This window comes from Triticum aestivum, chromosome 1A (genome assembly GCF_018294505.1).
Source record: "Triticum aestivum cultivar Chinese Spring chromosome 1A, IWGSC CS RefSeq v2.1, whole genome shotgun sequence".
Lineage (NCBI taxonomy): Eukaryota > Viridiplantae > Streptophyta > Magnoliopsida > Poales > Poaceae > Triticum > Triticum aestivum.
Window position 1 is genome coordinate 29,415,306 of NC_057794.1, and position 19,267 is coordinate 29,434,572.

At 43.8% G+C, this 19,267-nt stretch overlaps 1 protein-coding gene and 1 long non-coding RNA gene across 2 annotated transcripts; one reads left to right on the forward strand and one right to left on the reverse strand.

Moving 5' to 3' along the window:
* The first annotated feature begins 1,744 nt into the window (after positions 1-1,744).
* LOC123080057 (uncharacterized) lies at positions 1,745-3,414 on the forward strand. The gene is made up of 2 exons (XM_044502952.1): positions 1,745-1,956; positions 2,566-3,414. Exon 2 carries the CDS (start codon positions 2,674-2,676, stop codon positions 3,136-3,138), a length of 465 nt encoding a protein of 154 aa, XP_044358887.1. The 5' UTR covers positions 1,745-1,956; positions 2,566-2,673; the 3' UTR covers positions 3,139-3,414.
* A 1,277-nt stretch (positions 3,415-4,691) lies between these two features.
* LOC123187837 (uncharacterized) lies at positions 4,692-10,206 on the reverse strand. The gene is made up of 2 exons (XR_006494170.1): positions 8,865-10,206; positions 4,692-8,831 (listed from the first exon to the last, which is right to left on the reverse strand). It is a non-coding gene; the product is annotated as an uncharacterized lncRNA (long non-coding RNA).
* Positions 10,207-19,267: the final 9,061 nt, after the last annotated feature.

A 19,267-nucleotide genomic window follows, 5' to 3' on the forward strand; every position in this document is an offset into this window, starting at 1 on the left:
CACATATTACAGCATCAGGGTAGTTCTCAAACCACATACTTGGTGTCCATAGCTAACCCTGCACCCAAGGACGCAAGAACATGCGCCGGCCTGTTACATGCACAACACACGCATGGATAGACTGAGTTTGGAGCTTCAGTTTAATACTCCTTCCGTCCCAATTTTTTTTGTTAGATTTGTTTAAATACGGATGTATCAAGTCGAATCTAAGACAAGAATTTTGGGACGAAGGGAGTAGCTCTTAGCTCTGAAGAGATTGGTCAGTGCTGCATGTTGGAGCGTCAGGCTATCAGTTTCGAATACTAGTCTGCCAACTCCCATCTTCATCTGCAAAGCAAAGGGTAATCGCCACTGCTTCAGCGTGAGGTGCTTCTTCAGATAGACCATTTGCAGAAGCAGCCACCGCAAAGTGAGCATCTCTATCTTCATTTATTTCTGTAGATGAACCCCCAGCCACCGGTGCGCGCAACATCTTTGTGTTTGTTGCATTTTAATACTTGCTCCGACTCGGAAAATATCTGTGGGAGAAGAAACGGTGGAGCGCGTGGCAGCCGACCGTGCCCGACTCAACAACGACACAACTTAATTTATTTATTTTTCTTTGTTGTGAATACTCCTACAATACAACCCTAGAGTCGGGCCTCGTCGTTTATAAATAAATATAATAAAAGATACTGAAAAGGACAGCGCGTGCCCATCGCCATCGCGCACCCGTCCTCTAGTACTAGTAGTACTAGCACCAAAGGTAAAGGCCGCACCGAGGGAAACATCTCATCGATTCTCTTTCTATATACTCCCTCTGTTCCTAAATACTTTGTCTTTTTAGGGATTTCAAATGAACTACCACATACGGATGTATATAGACATATTTTAGAGTATAGATTCATTCATTTTGCTTCGTGTGTAGTCACTTGTTGAAATATCTAGAAAGACAAATATTTAGGAACGGAGGGAGTACTACATAATAATATCCGGACGGAATTATTTGTCGCTCATCGATTCTCTTTATATAGTGCTAGATACATCCCCACAAGTAATTCCGGAGCTAGTATATTCTAATCAAATCTGAATTCCTTTCCTAATGAAAAGAATAAAGAAAATCTGGATTCCCCTGTGCCGTGTGATTTTTCTAGGGGCCACACCACGCATCTAGTCTATCCACGCAGGAAATTAAAGCAGTTTCTGTTGCTGCTCTTGTGGCTGATTGGGTGGCCGCCCAGCCACAAATACAACCCATTTATCCGAGACCCTTTGCATTGCATCTTCTAATGCTAGGGTTATAGCTATTGAAACTGGACTGCTGATTGGTCATCCTAAGCTGGTTCACTGCTCCAAACGTGGGTTCAATTGAACCCTGGTTCATTGACAACAGAAAACTGGCCGTTTGCTTAAAAAAAATGTCATGGTTTTGCCTGTTTAGCTAAGAAGAAGAAACTGTCTGTTTTTTTTTTACATGGAACAAGGCCGGTAAAGATCCTGGTTACAGTCTTTTCCTGTTCAACTGCTCATATGGTCTGGTTTTTGTACTTCTATATACAATACCAACCCAATCCAACCACAGCAAAGTTCATGAATTAACCATTAATGTCTACTTTCTGGTGTAGCTTGCTACTTAGCCATTAGCCGTGTATACTGCTTTCCGATAACAACAAGCTAGTACTGGTATTTCAGTATTTATCTGTCTTTCTTTGTACTGCAAGTATGTACCAATAACTTAATTTGGCTTCTTGCAGCAAGTATCGGTCCCATGTGCTACACATCTGAACCACCCACCCCGGAATACCTTTTCAGAGAACAGACTGTGCAGATCTTCTCCATCAGGGTCAGGACCCCAACAGATGGTCTCAAGTGGCCGCTGCATGTCCATGGCTATGTCGCCACCAGAGACTCAATGGATCATAATCGCAACTATCTCTTCAGGCGCACAGGGATAACTGCCAAACCTTTACCCAGAAGGTAAGTGCCATCTACCAGTGTGTCTGTTTGTTTTACTGTCTTCGTTAATCTTGTATTTTTGGTCTCCTAATCTGCTACACTCTTGTAGACGTTTCTCATTCTTTTTTCCCCATGTTTCATTCAGAGTTCTAGGTAACCCATTAAGTTAAAATCCTAGTATCTTCTCTGTAAAAAAAAAAAGGAGGACAGACCCAGTGCATAGAAGCTCCCACACAAGGTGGGGTCTGGGGAGGGATTATAGGAACCTAGTCTTACCCCTGCAAAGTGCAATGCAGAGAGGCTGGTTCGAACCCAGGACCTCTTGGCACACTCTTTTTATAAGTGGTGATCTGACTATGTTTCGATCGGGTAGTAATTTCAGCATGTTGCTTTCGTGTACTAGAAGCACCGTGTGTTTATGGATTAGGTGCATGTTAAGCTGTATGGTTTTATCTAATTTCAACCTTGAACCACTTCTAAACAATCAAACACATAAGCATTGCTTTGAATCAACCTTAGATTAATATTGTTTTGGTTGGTTGCATCTGTCCTTGTTCTGAAATAATAACAAGACCTAAATCTACAAGTCTGTCACCGATTGATTAATCAATGATAATGCTTGTGTTGCAGGATCCATTCTTGCTGCTAACGGGCCCATCCCGTGCGGTAGTGTACCTTGGTCCGATCACATTTGAAGTCCAGCTAAAAGTAAAGGGCGAAGGAGAGTCCGAAGATGAGATGCTGGCTTTTGGTGTCTTCTACTATGGTGATGGGAATGCTTGTGCACGCAAGCTCTCTATGTCTGTCCCCTACAAGCGGTGCACACTCGAGTATGAAGTGGCGCTTCGGCCACGCTCGGTCGAGGCCACCATCAGTATCAAGGTCATTGATGGGTCATGGCCAGAGAACCACCATGGACAAGTCGTTGCCCTCACCTCCGGTGTGGATGGGAAGGTCATCCTGCTAGACGGAGAACTGCCCGTCGGTCCGGACGGCGCGATCGAGCTCTCAAGGCGAGTTGTTTCTGTGGATTTAAGAGAGAAACTGATAGTTGCTGTGGATGCTTCCCTGTCCGGTTTTCCCGCGCAAGCCACCGCCGAATTCATGCCGGAGAACTCTGGCATGAGCGGCCGCATTTGCGACCTCGGTTCCTGCAAGATTCAAGTCACCGTTGCTTGGTCCCTCTTTGTTATTGTTTTGTGAACAGACTCTGTTGGGTGGTGCTTGGTGGTTGCTCGACCGCTTTTGAAACACTAGATCGTGTTGTGTAGTGTTTGGTGGTTGCTCAACCGCTGTTGAAACACTAGATTGCGTGGGTAGTGTTTGGTGGTTGCTCGACCGCTGTTGAAACACTAGATTGTGTGGGTAGTGTTTGGTGGTTGCTCGACCACTGTCGAAGTGTTTCGAAGCTGTCCAGCTCTGTCTGTTTAGCCGTTTTCAGTGGTAGTGTCCCTAAAGCTGTTGAACTGTTCCTGTATTATCGTGTCATGATACTCGTTGAGCGAGCTGATGTTAATTATGGTACTCAAACTTGTTATGATTTTTGCTCATATCAGATGTGAACTTGCTTCTGTTGTACTGTAGGTGTCATGTTGTATTCTAATATGTCATTGTGTGCCATTGTTTGGCAGTCACCTGGGAAGAAAAAAAAAGGGTAGGAAGTGGGTAAAATGCAGGAGACAAGATGAACGGAAACGCTGGAGCTGAAGCTGAATCTGGAGCTGTCCTGTGAAGCAGGCTGAAACGCTGAAGTTGCAGCAGTTTGTATCAAGTTCGGTACATAGTATTGTTTTCCAGCTTCTTGTTACAAGCCCAGGGCTGTCCTTTCTTTCTGCACCAAAGTTCCCAGGAATGTACTCCCTCTGTCCCAGAATATAAGAACGTTATTGACACTATGCTAGTGTTATAAACGTTCTTATATTTTGGGACGGAGGGAGTAGTTGATTACTTGTGATCAGTTTTGGTGGGGCTTCATGGAACCCAAAAAAGTTGAGGGGAACTGTAGCTCTCCTTGCAGCATGACTATTTCATTAAGCATCGGTATATGCCCGCTGCTGTGAAGTACTCCCTCCGTGGGATTTTACCGAACCAGTTTGGCCTACACATGTTTTCGGTTACAACAAACTAAAACTATATTTGGTTAACATAACAAATCCATGGATAAGTAAATCTTGGCTTTACTAAAACTGAAAAACTGAGTTTATGGAAAAACGATAATTAGACGTTTTTCTATAAACTAGTTCATCATCCGCCGCCCACGACCGGCATACAGCGCAGCTGGCCTGCATGTTGCCGTCGCCGTCTACCACAATACAAGTCCTTTCTCAGCAACGCATCCCGCACCGGCCACGGCCCTCGCCGTCCGGGTTGTCCCCGGCCGCCGCGGTCACCGTCGACCACTGGTCCTACCCCAACGACAACTCATCTTGCGGCAGTCGCCATCGACGAACCATCGGTCCTTTCCCGGCGAGCCCTCATCCCGCGTCGTCGGCGGCCGTCGCCAACTCGCCATCACAGTCGACCACTAGTCCTCCCGAGCGGGCACTCCTCTCACGTCCTCCTCGCCGATGGCGGTCTCTTACAAATTTGATCTTGAGATTTTGTGTGGCAGCAGCAGATTCCTTGTATGCTCGTTCTTCTTCTTGAATGACTAGAGGCTGGGGCGCCACCTGGTGGCGCCTCTTGAGACGGGACTATGTGCATCGACACATTCAATTATCATGTTTGGTCCTCAGTCCCACTCATGTACATCAATATGAGCGTATGCTATAACATCAGGATTTCTTGCTCTCTTTGATGTAGTCATATGAAATATTTACAACCATTCCTTGATGAATCAATAAGAAATAAATAAAATCTGAATAAGCTTACAACAAAATCAATTTCAGTGTACATATGATAGGTTGCTCTGCTATCTACAAAACAGAGATGGAAAAGGGAGAGAGAGCTGCCATTAGATGGAAACCTATATAAGAAAGAGGGAGGAACAGGAGTGGGAGCAAAGAAGCTAAGTATAGGTAGACTAAGGCCTTATACAATGGGAGGTGTTTAGGGGAGGTGCTTAGAGAAATAAACTAGGCTTTCCTTAAACACTGATGCTTATTTATACAGGGTAGACGCTTAACTAAGCGTCTCTCCTGTAGAAATAGGCACCGGTGCTTCAGAAAATCTCGGTTTATTTTTCTAAGCACCCCTTTAAGCATTTCCCATTGTACAAGGCCTAAGCGTCTATCCTATACAAATAAGCACCGGTGCTTAAGAAAAGCCTGGTTTATTTCTCTAAGCATCTCCCCTAAGCACCTCCCATTGTACAAGGCCTAAGGGCAGAGGTGAAGACCTAGGAGAGGGCGAGTTGGTACTACTTCCTGCCATCGTCCTCATCCATCTCTACGTCTCCTCACTTCACACCACCTTATCATCGACCTTTTTAGGAAAGAGATTTACATAAATTGAGATGGAATCCAGTTGACCTAAGATGTTCAGCAAAACAAACTGTTAGTGAATTTTTCAGACAAAGAGATGTACATCAAAGTAAGCAGAGCTTCTAGCAAAACTGGGCGTTTTATGTTAGAACATAACCTGACAATCTGTATCAAAAAGATATCTTAGCTAGAAATTTAAGCAACACAAGAAGATCACACTTGAGTGGTTATAATTACTTACGGATTCAGATTCTTACTTTTCTTGTAGAGGCCCAATATCCTTAATTACTCGGAGTAAATTTAACTTAAACTAAATATCTAAGAGTAAGCTTTGGTTGATGTATTCTACAGAACCGATGCAAAGGTCTGAAGCTTTTAGCATTCTATAAAGGCCTTATGATTGTGCAAAAGTTACAGCTATAGGAATTACGTAACCACAAACCAACGGGAGATACAAAGTAACCACCGCCACCTTGTCGAACCCCACTCCGCCGGTCCTCTTCCTCGTCAACCCTGGCGTAAGATGGTTAACATGGTTAACATCACAAAAGGGCATGGATGTTCCATTGTTGAGTATCTGAAACATGTTTATCCTGAGGATAGTAAAACAAGGCTTCATACCTATAACAACGAAAGATGGCATTGAAGTCGAGAACTAATTTTTTTACAGAAAAAAAATAGAACCAAACCTCCTTGACAAAATGCAAGTTACCACTGTGGTGTGTAAACCAAATAAGGAATGCACCATACACAATACACAGAAGATTAACAACAAGTATAAACTGAATAGTTCCATCTGCCTAATGCAAAGAAGCACACTTTTTTATATACTTAGCTACATCTCCCAGATGCAGTAACAAACTTATGCACACATAAGCCTTGTTAAATGAAAGTAGTCGCAAAATCATTAATCAGGAGACAAAATAATTTTCTGGAACTTGTGGCATGGTGCACTAAAATGGGCAGCCCGACATCCTCCTTGTGAGATGACGCGCAAGAAACGGTAATTTTGTTCCACTATTAGGAAAGAAACAGAGAAATAGTAAAACTCTGCAAATCTGAAGTATCACAATTAAATTTTTAATCTGTTGTCTTAATCTGTACATTACATGACCAATGTATAATAGTACCCTACCTTCTTCTAAATGGCTCTTGTGATTTTTTGAGAGTGCAGACCAATGAGATTAGCTTAACTAAATTATCTCGCAATTCCATTAGAGACTACTACAGCAGCAGCAAGAAAGCATCATGGTTCAAGTTATGCAACTACCAACCTGTGTTTTATTGAAACAGAAGAAACTTAGCTTGAGTACATCATCTTACAACTTCCTTAGAGACTACCAAAATGTGATCTCATGCGAAAAAAGAACAGTAAATTGTTCAGCTTAGTATCATGCTTCAGCTTACACAACTACCAAAATGTCAGTCTAAGCCAACGGTTTCAGAAAAAGGATTACGAGAAAGGTCACCCATTCATGTGATTCAGATTCGGACTACCACAAGGTCGGAGAAGTTAATCGTCATTCACGTTGGCATCATCCGCTGCACCGTTTTGCTCCTGCGATACTGTTTTTTTTATCTAGTTTACTCTGTTATGCTCCAGGCTTCATTTTTTTTTTTTTTTGCTTTTGAAGATTGCAAATAGCAGAGCAATTAGCTAAAGACCTTAACAATGCAGATCCTAAACCAGCAGTGCTAACTGCGGACCGATGCCAATAAAGTAACTACCAGTATTTTCTTCCCCCGGAAAACCCACAAACATTCAACATAAGCATCAAATTCGTCACCCAAATTACCCAAAACACATAAGAACAACAGTTCAGACTTCAGTGCATACTCCATAGTGCATACTCCATAAGCACTGATCCTGATAAAGATATCTTGCTAGCCTGCTACTCTAAAAAAAGAAACATGCATTTAAGTTAGATCCGCCCATGAATACAGGTAAGGAACCATGACAACCAAAATTGAACCAAGCTTTTTCTACTTCATTTTGAACCTCAATCAAAACAAGACTTTTCCTTTTTGAAACTTAATCAAACCACGATAGATTGACAACGTGAGAAACTGAGGAAGAGGAATTGAGGACTTACCATATTGGAGGCTTGGGAGATGGACGAGATGAGCAGTGAACTAACCCGACCGCCAGCTGCTGCAGAAAACCGGAGTGCCGGAGGAGCCGCCAAATCAGAGAACGAAGACGAGGGAGGTGCACCGTGCTAGGAGGCCGGCAGCTAGGACCTCGGAGAGGGAGGATCGCCATGCTTGGGAGGCAAGGAGCGGGGACCGAGCATTGGGAGGGGAACCGGGAGGGAAAGGCAGGTAGGGAGTTTGGGATGGAGGTTGTAGAGCTCGATTCGCAGGAGGATGTGGAGGAGGCGATGCCGCGCGACAGGTCGGGCCCCTCGCCGGATAGCACGCCATTCGGTTTTGGCTGTGGTGACTGAACCTAGCCGGCCTCCGTTGTCCTCTCCTCTCCCCCAAAACGCCACCGCCGCCAGCAACTCAGATCGCCCTGCTTCGCCCGCGGTCTCCGCTCTGCTCTGCCTGTGATGGCCGCCGTGCCCACTCCTCTGACGTGCCGATCTGGCGGCGGGACGGCCGGGCGCGATCTGGAGAGCCGGCAGGCGATGGTGGTCGCGCAAGCCCGCGGAGGACGGGATCACACCCATTCTGCGCTGCTCTTCCCACCCCACCACCGCAGGCAGGCGCTCTTGCCCCTGCTCCCGTCGTCTCATCTTCCTCGACCATCGCCGGCTTCGCCGCCCATCGTCGTCGAGACCAATCAATATGGCGTTCGCCGTGGCAAACGGGGTCAAGATGGAAGCCGCCACTGCCGCAACGACAACCACCACCTCCGATTCTTGTTCTCGTGTGTCCGTCCAGGAGGATGAGGTGATATATCTTCCTCAAACTTTCCGCATATTAGGTTAGACTCTGTTTTATTCGGTTGGGCGTGATGTTTAAATTTCGTCAGGAGGGGTTTTTCAACAATTTTTATCTTTCTCGAAAAGAAAACAAAAGAGGAGCGGAGAAGGTCGTCTACAGGGGTAGGAGGCAGGGATCAGGTAGGAAGACAGCTCGGCCAGACCGCCAACATCCCGTCCGCCGCTTCTGTCGGGCGCCATCGAGTGAATTGCAGAAACCACCACATTGACGCATAGATTTGCAAAAAACATCGTTCTACGAATTTATGCCAGAAACCACTAATTCTCGACCTAATCTTTTGCAGAAAACACTAACCCATCGCTTTGAGCATTTTAATTTTGATTATGACATGTGGGTCCCGATTTTGATGACATGGCGTAACGGGTGCGAACTGACGACGTTAAGGGTGACTCTAGCCGTCAATCTCGCGCCGCCCGTCCTTCCCTCGGTCCTGGAGCAAGTGGATGCGCCCTCCGCCTTCCTCCGCCGGCGAAGCCCGAAGGCGCTCCAGGGTCAGCCGAGGTCCGGCCCCGCCGCAGTAGGCACCTGCCGCTCGGGCTCGCCGTACTCATCCCGCACCGCCCTTCCTCCTCCCGGTCCTGGAGCAGATGGACGCGCCGCCGCTGCACAGGGCCGTCGGCCTTCCTTCGTCGGCGCGGCGCGAGACGCTCCAGGGTCGGCTGAGGTCCGGCCCCGCCGCAGGAGGCGCCTACTGCTCGGGCTTGCCGCCCCCATCCCGCACTGCCCTTCCCACTCCCTGTTCCTTGATCTGATGGACGCGCCGCCGCGCAGGGCCGCCGCGCCCTCCACCTTCCTCCGCCGGCGAGCGCGGAGGCGCTCCGGGGGTCGGCCAAGATCCGGCCCCACCACGGGAGGCGAGGCGCATCGGGGGACCGCTCGGGTGCCCCTCCCGACGATGAGGCCCCGGGCGCGACAAGTAGATTCGAGCTCCGGATCCGGACTTAGATCGCTGCCGGAGAGCTCGCCCAGATCGAGGCCGGCGGTTCGGCACCGTCCGCCCCTGCAACAAGCTGCCTACCTCCAAGTGCGCCGTCGAGTCCATGCCCACCGTACCACCAGCCACTAGAGATGCCCACTGTCAAACGTCGTCAGTTCTCATCCGTTACGACACGTCATAAAAATCTGGACCCACATGCCATAATTGAGGTTAAAATGCTCAAAGCGACGGGTCAGTGTTTTTTGCAAAAGATTAGACCAAAAATTAGTGGTTTCTGGCACAAATTTGTAGAACGGTGTTTTCTGCAAACCTATGCGTCAATGTGGTGGTTTTTTGCGATTCACTCGGCGCCATCCCCTTCATCTTTCCCCTACCCTTGAATCGAACAGGCAAGATAGGTGTCTCCTGAAATATGATGTTTTCTCTATTGGGCCTTATCCCTTCCGTTGTTCCCACTTTTCAGGAAGTAGTATGGACGTAGTTTGCTTAGCTTTGCATCTGTACTCTTATGCTTTTCAGGTCATTCTATTGGGTTGCAGCTTGTAGGGTGGAACCATAATTTGGCATGGTTGCTTCTAAGTTTTGATTGGTCGATTTGCTGATGTCTTCGCCCTATGTGTCCAGGTTAAAGTACAATCCTGCATAATTGTCAGTTTGCGAAGTCTACCCAAAACTCCGAGATTGCCCATGATAGATGTAAGAAGTGCATAATTGATTGATGGATCTGTTAGTGTTGAATCCCTCAAAAAGAAACGAATTTTGGTGTGAATCAACTAGGGATTTGAGAGGGGATTTGAGAGAGGAGTTCACAATACAGAGAACTGGAGCAACGTCATGAGCTGCCGTCCATTCCTTTCCTTATCTCTATCTTCCTTCTTTACACTCTTGTCTTCCTGACATTTATAATTTACACATTAGTACATCATACCAAATACAAATTTACCACTGAACTCAACACTCCCCCTCAAGATGGGGCAAACACATCATATAACCCCATCTTGCTACATAAGCTAGAAAACACTTTTTCAGCGAGACCTTTGCTCAAAATATCCGCTAGTTGGTTTGAAGAGCTCACATAATGCATATATATTATTCCTTGGTCAAGTTTCTCTTCGATAAAGTGATGGTCAATTTCTATGTGCTTTGTTCTACAATGTTGAACCGGGTTATGTGCTATATCTAGCGCAACCTTATTATCACAATACATCATCAATGGTCTTGCCTGGAATAGACCCAACTCCATCAGTATGATTTTTAGCCATAAGACTTCACATACTCCATGAGCCATAGCTCTGAATTCTGCTTCTGCAGTGGACCTTGCAACAACATTTTGTTTCTTACTACGCCAAGTAACTATGTTTCCTCCAACAAACGTACAGTATCCTGAAGTAGACCTTCTATCATCTAATGAACCGGCCCAATCAGCATCAGTATAACATTCTATTTGTAAATTGCCACTTGACTTATACAATAAACCTCGACCTAGGCACCCCTTTAAATACCGAATGATTCAATTTACTGCATCCATGTGGTGAGTTTTAGGACTATGCATAAACTGGCTCACCACGCTTACGGCAAAAGCTATATCAGGACGAGTATGCGATAAATAGATCAAACGACCAACAAGTCTCTGATATTGTTCCCGGTCAACAGGTTTCCCTGACTCACTAGTCAATCGGTGGTTTTGTTCAATTGGTGTTAATGCTGGACGACACCTAGACATACCAGTTTCTGACAACAGATCTAGCACATATTTTCTTTGAGATAGATAGATACCTCTTGAGCTTCGTGAGACTTCAATTCCAAGAAAGTACCTCATTTCTCCTAGATCCTTGACTTCGAACTCGTTCCTCAAATGTTGCTTCACTCTTTCAATACCTTGATCATCATCTCCTGTAATAACAATATCATCAACATAGACAATTAATATCGTCAATTTTCCACCACATCTTTTATAAAATAAAGTATGGTCGGCATTGCTCTGGCTGAAACCCAATTTCAGCATAGCTTTTCTAAACCGACCGAACCACGCACGAGGAGATTGTTTTAGGCCATACAGTGAACGGCGGAGTTTCAAGACCTTTCCTTCAGTTTGTACCGTGTTGAAACCTGGTGGTATATGCATATAAATTTCCTCCTGAAGGTCTCCATGTAAGAATGCATTTTTTACATCCATCTGAAACAAATTCCATCCAAGATTAGCTGCACAAGATATCAAAGTTCTTACTGTATTCATTTTTGCTACAGGGGCAAATGTTTCCTCATAATCAACACCACGAGTCTGTGTGTAGCCTTTGGCCACCAACCGAGCTTTATACCTTTCTATTTTACCTTCAGGGTTACACTTAATGGTATAAACCCATTTGCATCCGACTGGTTCCTTGCCCTTCGGCCATTCTACCAATTGCCATGTATTATTCTTGTCTAGAGCATACATTTCCTCCAACATTGCTGCTTTCCATTTAGGATCATTCACTGCATCCTTCCAATCTTTAGGTACTGATATGGAATCCAAGGATGCAATAAAGCTCCTAAAAGAGGAAGTACACCTGTCATATGAAACAAATTTTGCAAGATCATGTTTATATCCAACACAATCCTTCAGACGCGCGGGTACATCTACTTTACTTTTTTTCTTTTGTAAGGCAATTGGCTCATCATTTATTTGAGTACTAGAGGATGGTATATGGGTTTCAGTACCTTCAACATCACCCTCATCATGGGCCATTTCTTCACTTGTTGGTGCCTCCTCTAGTACTTGTGATTGATTCACAACTTCTTCATCAACTTCCTGAGGTACACCTTCCCCATCTTCTGTTTCCATCTCCTCTTGACCTGAAAGATTTTCATACGCTTAAGATATTAATGTATTATCACCTTCTACATTTGTATTGGTAGTTTCCACCCCCTCGATTTCATCTTCTGAGCGTATGATATCCCCAATAGGTATTATTACAGTTCCCCTATCATTGCTCTCTCCTATGATATTCTCCCCCTTGTTGCCTGTACCATTGTCATTCCCTTTTAAGGAATAGAATGGTTCTTTTTCGTGAAAGGTAACATCCATACTCACAAAGAATCTCCTTTCAGTAGGCGACCAACACCGATATCCCTTTTTTGTGGAAGAATAGCCCACAAAGATACATTTGACGGCTCTTGGATCAAGTTTTCCTGCTGAACTCCTGTAATCATGAACAAAACAGGTACATCCAAATATTTTTGGTGGCACAATAAATGAGTTAGAGCCATACAAACATTCAATAGGAGTCTTATGGCCCAGAACTCTAGAACGCATATGGTTTATTAGATAGGCAGCAGTTTTGACCGCTTCTCCCCAAAGGAATTTTGGCACATTCATCATAAACATGAGAGCTCGAGCAACTTCCAGTAGATGTCTATTCTTTCTCTCTGCCACCCATTTTGTTCTGCAGTATTCACACAAGTTGTTTGATGTATAATACCATAAGAAGACAAGAAATTACTAAATTTACCATTGATATATTCGGTACCATTATCGGAGCGTAATATTTTCACATTCATGCCAAACTGGTTACGCACCATATTAAAAAAAATCTTTGAATGCAGGGAGAACTTCAGATTTATGCTTTAGGAGGTACAACCATGTGCACCTACTAAAACCATCAATGAAGGTCACATAATATCTATCCCCTGTGAGGGCAGTTACAACTGATGGACCCCATACATCCGAATGCACCACATCAAAAGGTATCTTACTTCTCTCATTACTACTAGGATAATTGGTTCTAGTGTGTTTAGCCAGTTCACACACATCACACAAAAGCTTCTCCCTACAATAATTTTTAACTTGAGATGGAAACATGCGACCAAGGGCTTGGAATGACAGATGCCCTAGTCTATAATGCATTAGTAGAAATTCATCAGTGGTCAAGCTATTCATCATACCGAGGGCATATGGAGATGGAGACGAGGCATTGGTAAGGTAGTAGAGGCCGTCGTGCTCAATTCCAGTCCCAAGATTTCTTCTTGTCTTCAGATCCTGAAATGTACATGAGTGAGGGTCGAAGGATGCCTTGCAATTACGTGAGTTTGTAATTGAACTAACTGACAAGAGGTCCATTGGCAAATTAGGGACATGCAAGACTGGGCTTAAGGACAGAGATGGAGTACAATTAACGTTCCCATAACCCATTATCGGAGCTAAGGATCCATCAGCTATGCGTACTCTATCCCTTCCAGAACAAGGGGTATATGATGAAAAGTTCTTAGATGAGCCTGTCATGTGATTTGTGGCCCCTGAATCAATTATCCAAGATGTTAAAAAATTCTTCGTACCTTTCCCAGAATGAGCATCAGATGTAGCTTCAGCAGGGCCTTCTGAAGTATTTGCCATAAGTTTGCCTTTAAATTCTTCAAGTGCTTGGGCTGTTACAGCAGACCGTTCTCCCCCAAATAAAGTAAGACGAGCTCGATCTGGTCTTCTTGCATTACTACCGCCACTAGTGAATCTATTAAATTGTTTCGGTTGCCATCCAGGAGGATAACCAACTATATCAAAACAACTCTTCTTCAAATGGCCTGATTTTTTACAGTGGTCACACACCATCTTAGGCTTTCTCGTGTAGTCAAATCTAGTAGCATTTGCTTGCTCATTTCTTGAAGTACCAGGAGACTGAATTTGCTTAAATGAAGATAGTGCAGCTCTGCTATCAACATTTGTTTGTGAAGTTGTGATCTGATTGGCCAGCCGTGTTTCTTCCTCAAGTATACTTGAGATGGCTTGATCCAATGTAGGCCAATCTGATGTGGCTTGTATGAGTTGGCAACGGAGATTGAACTCTGAGTTCAGACCATCAAGAAAAGTCTGAACCAACAATGGTTCAAACCACTCTCGAAGGAGGGGTACGTCCCTGGGATCATGTGCCTTAAATGGTCTAAAATACTCCAGGTCTCTATAGAGTTTCTTGATTTCTCCCGCAAATTCAGTCACTGTCTTCTGCTCTTGCTTGATCTGCCTCAATTCATGGAAAATCCTACTGACTTGCATCTTGTTCGATTTTCCTGAGAACTGTTTCTCAATGCTTGTCTACACCTCAGCTGCAGACTGAAACCCTTCAACTTGTTCCCTAACAGTCTTCTCCATCGACCCCAACAGCCATACCATAACTCGCTTTTGATTCTGATCCCATTGCTCTTGTGTGACATCCGTTGGTTTTTTTTCATCGTCCTTCAAAAATTTCTGAAGTCCATGTGACTCCAGAATCAATGTGGCGTTCCAGGGTCTTCAAAATTTCAGAAGTACTGCTTCTCTTTGTTTGTGCCTGCTCCATCAGCTGTGAAATCATACGCTGCATACTTTCACACAATTTCTCAATACCGGAATCCCTACTGGTATCTCCCATGACCACTGAACAATTAGTGTATTTCTGGAAAAAACGAACAGCTACAATCCTTCACACAGTTCAATCCTCTCTACACTAAGTTACCACAAAGCAGGAAGATTCAATCCACCACAAGCTGCTGGACTAAAAACACTTCTACCTTATTGAGAGAAAAGGCAATACCAGCTGGTCCATGGCAGTTCCTACTTAGTGCAGCACAGGAACACTTTAGAGTTCAGACCTGTACACCACGACGACGGCAGCGGAGCAGCACAAAGGCAACGTGGAGCGGAACAGTAGGAGGATGCCGCCTGCCAGGAGGACGGCGGCACAAAGGCACTGCAGCGCAGCCGGAAGATGCGGCCCCGCACGAGGACGACGGCGACCTTGGCGAAGTTTGGCTGCCACGCACAAAGGCGGACAGCCGCTTACGACCACGACGAGCAGCAAACTTAATCAGATCAAATCCGGGTCCAGGACGGATTGCTCTGGTGCCATGTTGAATCCCTCAAAAAGAAACGAATTTTGGTGTGAATCAACTAGGGATTTGAGAGGGGATTTGAGAGAGGAGTTCACAATACAGAGAACTGGAGCAACGTCATGAGCTGCCGTCCATTCCTTTCCTTATCTCTATCTTCCTTCTTTACACTCTTGTCTTCCTGACATTTATAATTGACACATTAGTACATCATACCAAATACAAATTTACAACTAAACTCAACAGTTAGTTTGATAGTTTTTTGAGCGTTGCACCTTTCTCTTCTACAAATTGCAGATGTGCTCACAGTTTTGTGTGTTCAGTTTAGGAGTTGGTCCTTGCGAAGCACAAATAAAACATTATTGGCAAGTTAGTGCAGTTTTGTTACTCCCAGGTATCTACAATTGAGTAGATTAAGGAATATTTGTTACCAGGACGAATTATAATGTCTTTGAAACTGATGTTGTTCTCATGATCTTGCCTTTTAATTGTTTGACCACCCAAAATTTGGCATGGAAACTACAGAGGTACTCCCTCCGTTCCGAATTACTTGTCTTGGATTTGTCTAGATACGGATGTATCTAGACTCATTTTAGTGCTAGATACCTCCGTATCTAGACAAATCCAAGACAAGTAATTCGGAACGGAGGGAGTACTATGTATTGTTGTATTAGTTCTGCCGGATTCAGAGGTGTATAAATGTGCATTAGTTCTTCCGGATTCAAATGATACTTTGTACTGATGTATATTTTCTGAAGATGAACTTAAGTGTATCATATATATACTCTTTATTTTTTGACACATTCCCATTCTGTTAATCCCCCCAAATACCATGCTATATATCTTATGAGATATCCAATAGCAATACTAATGGTCTATGCTGCTATCATTTCAGTCCGCATAGTCATTATCAAAATCGGTGTTCCATATCATTACTACTTTGGCTAATTCAACGACCCACTTCCAAGTTCTTTGGTGTCCAGCTGAACATGTGGTTATCTTACATCTTGGTATGTCCATAGGATACGGTCATCCTGATACTCGATGCATTGTACTGTGACCGCGACTATGCCAAGTTCTTCGTGCTCGAGACCATCGCGAGGGTGCAGTATTTCGGTGAGGGTCTTGTCTTACTTACAGAATTTTGCCTTTACTATATCTATATCTATATGTGGTTTCCACATGGTAGTGTATCTGCTGTTTTGTTGACTGATTGACATGGTAGTTCGCTGAATTTTGTCGTCTTCACCTATTTTGAACAGCATCCAGAAGCAGCAGGGTCTTCCTTCATATCCTTTATTGTAGATCACATATTCCTTTGCATTAAAGATGCTGGTAAGGACTAGCAACCAATCAACTTTGAATATGCTATTTGTAGACATCTATACTGACTTCTTCATTAAAATTTTATTTGCACCGACAGAGTTTCTGCTTGAACTTCTAAAGCAATCACTGTTCTTCTCATGGGATTTGTTTTGCAAGGATTAGTATAATAATTTTGAACTCTTCACAAACTGAAGCAAAAAAATTATATATTGTTTTGTAGGAGTTCGGATTGTTCTGGGCACTTATTTTAGGAGCTTGGATTACTCTGAGCAATTATCGCATGATGAGTTGAGAGTAATCTGAACACTAGCTATAGTGTGCCACGACGACTGCTTGAACTATAGGAGGCTCACGGCGCAGGTCATCTTTCTCTCCTTTCCACTTCTCCAGCCGCCCTCGTTTTAGGTCTCGTGGTAGCTTTTATGTGCAAGAGGTTTGATCATGGGCATAAGCACAGAAGATTCACATTTCATTGCTGCTTGCGCATGAGCAATGAACCTAGAAGGATTTCTTTTCTATGGTGATTTGCTTCATTACTGTATGCATGAGCATCATTCCTAAATATATATAGCTCATCATTTTTGCCCTCTTTTTGGTTCATGGAGATGGCGATGTTCCTATTGAAACAAAAGTCTGGAATTGATAATTTCCTGGATTAGTAGTCATTAGGGTGTGCCTCATTTTGTGTTTGCTTGGTCTCCCTTTGCTATCCTGAAGATTTCCTGTCAGGTTTTTCTTCACTGTGAGAAGTTACACACACATCCATGAGGCATGATAGATGGATTCCTCATATTTCCTTTTGATCTGATATCTTTGTCTTCCTTTTTTTTATACATTGTTCCTCACACAGCGTGAGTCTGGTTTCATGGAAGGAATTCTAGAGGTGCACTCCACAAGTGTTGGTCCAGCAAGACTGAGCTTAGTGTGATTCAGAGGAGACTGGTTCGAGCTCATTCAGATGGTCAATACATTTAGGTTGGCTTCACTATTTTTCCGCTCGCTTTAATGTTGCCTTTTATATTTATAATAAATTTAGAATATAGTTATGTGTTTACTCTTTAGTATACTACTATTTTCAAAGTGATGACCAGTGATGTGAATCTTGACAGATACTCTATTTATTTGGTGATCTACTTTAGCTAAGATTATTGGATTTTTGGTCAGATATAATTTCAACAAGTGAATCTGTAACTGTTTGTGTTTGCAGCAGATACTTATATTTTTATATTGGCTGTAATGATGCCCCTTTGTGATCATGTCAGATACATTCCTTCATTTTATTTGAACTTGGCAAGACAAGTTATTTTAATTATCTTAAAGTTGCCTCCGAGATGATTATTCAATGCAAGTTGGAATAAGTCATGAACCATCAAGCACTATGAACTGATTTGGCTTCTGTACGTCCATGTATTTTCAGACAATTAGTGAGGATATATTATATATGACAAGTATCATCAGCTGAATTAAGCCACTTCACTGGAGGTTCGCGTGGAGTACATGTTACAATATCTTCACTTTAGGAAATTCTTTGGACAGGAATTCTTTTTCACAACAAGAGATGAAAATGCTCATATTGTACCTTCGCTTTTGTGCCGGGCGAGTTGCTTTTGAACCACTGTCATTTATGTCGTCGGTCATGTAAACTCTAAGGACATTAATATCTGCGACTCCTCAGGCTGATCCATGATATGAGTGTGTTGCATTTTCACTGTTCTCTTTTTTCAGTCAAGACCATGCAATAACATTGTGAACTACACCCAACAACATGGCGGGGGCACCTCTGACTTGGCACCGCCCTATCTCTCACCGCCCTATCTCTCAGGCGGCGCCACAGGGTGGTGCCCCCAACCACTATAACATAAAAGGCTCACCACAACATTAGTAAAAAATATATTATATTTTAATTAGAAAGTATAATTACTTTACTGAACCAGTGACCGATCAATGTTGAATTAGCTTTGAATATTTTGTTGTAGTTCATTGAATCATTTGTCTGAATCTTTATACCAACCACGACTGTTTCAGTATAAATAGGGGAGTAGAAAGGACGCCTCTCATCTGGCACCGCCCCAACTTACTCTAATACAAACAACTAGCCCATCTGGCACAGAGGGATTCGGGATCTTCAATAAGTCGCCATGCTTGTTTTGCCAGCAGTGCCAAATTAAAGCAATGAATGTCTCTGAACCCCATTCCTCCTCTACTCTTTGGTAAGCACATCTTCCACCAGGCAAACCAGTGCATTCTCTTATGTGATGTGTCATCGCCCCACCAGTAACGAGAGATCGCATCTGTAATTCCTTTGCAAATTTTCTTAGGAATTTTGAAGACCGACATTGTGTACGTTGGTATGGCTTGTGCAGCAGATTTGATAAGCACTTCCTTATCTCCTCCCGAAGATAGACACTTTTCCTTCCATCCTGTAAGTTTCACAATTAACCGATCAATCAAGTATTGAAAGCTTTATGTTTTATCCAGTCCTAGGGTAGTGGGTAATCCCAAATATGTGTCATTTAGAGCCTCCGTCATAATATTCAGAGTAGTGCACGCCTGAGCCTTGGTGTTTACATCTGTGCTAGGGCTGGAAAAAAAACTAGATTTATCCAAACTCACCAACTGGCCGAAAGCCCCACAGTAAGCATCCAGGACAGATTTCAAGCATATCGCATTCGAAACATTTGCTTTCATAAGAATTAAGGAGTCATCGGCAAACAAGAGATTTGTAACCGAGGGCGCATCTCGACAAACCTAAATTCCCACAATTCCGCCTGATTGCTCTGCATGATTAAGAAGTGCTGACAGACCCTCCGTAACCAATAAGAATAAGTAGGGTGACAGAGGGTCTCCTTGGCGGAGTCCA

What these genes read in the sequence shown, in the direction of transcription:
- LOC123080057 (XM_044502952.1), top strand. Translation starts at nt 2,674, where the DNA reads ATGCTGGCTTTTGGTGTCTTCTACTATGGTGATGGGAATGCTTGTGCA.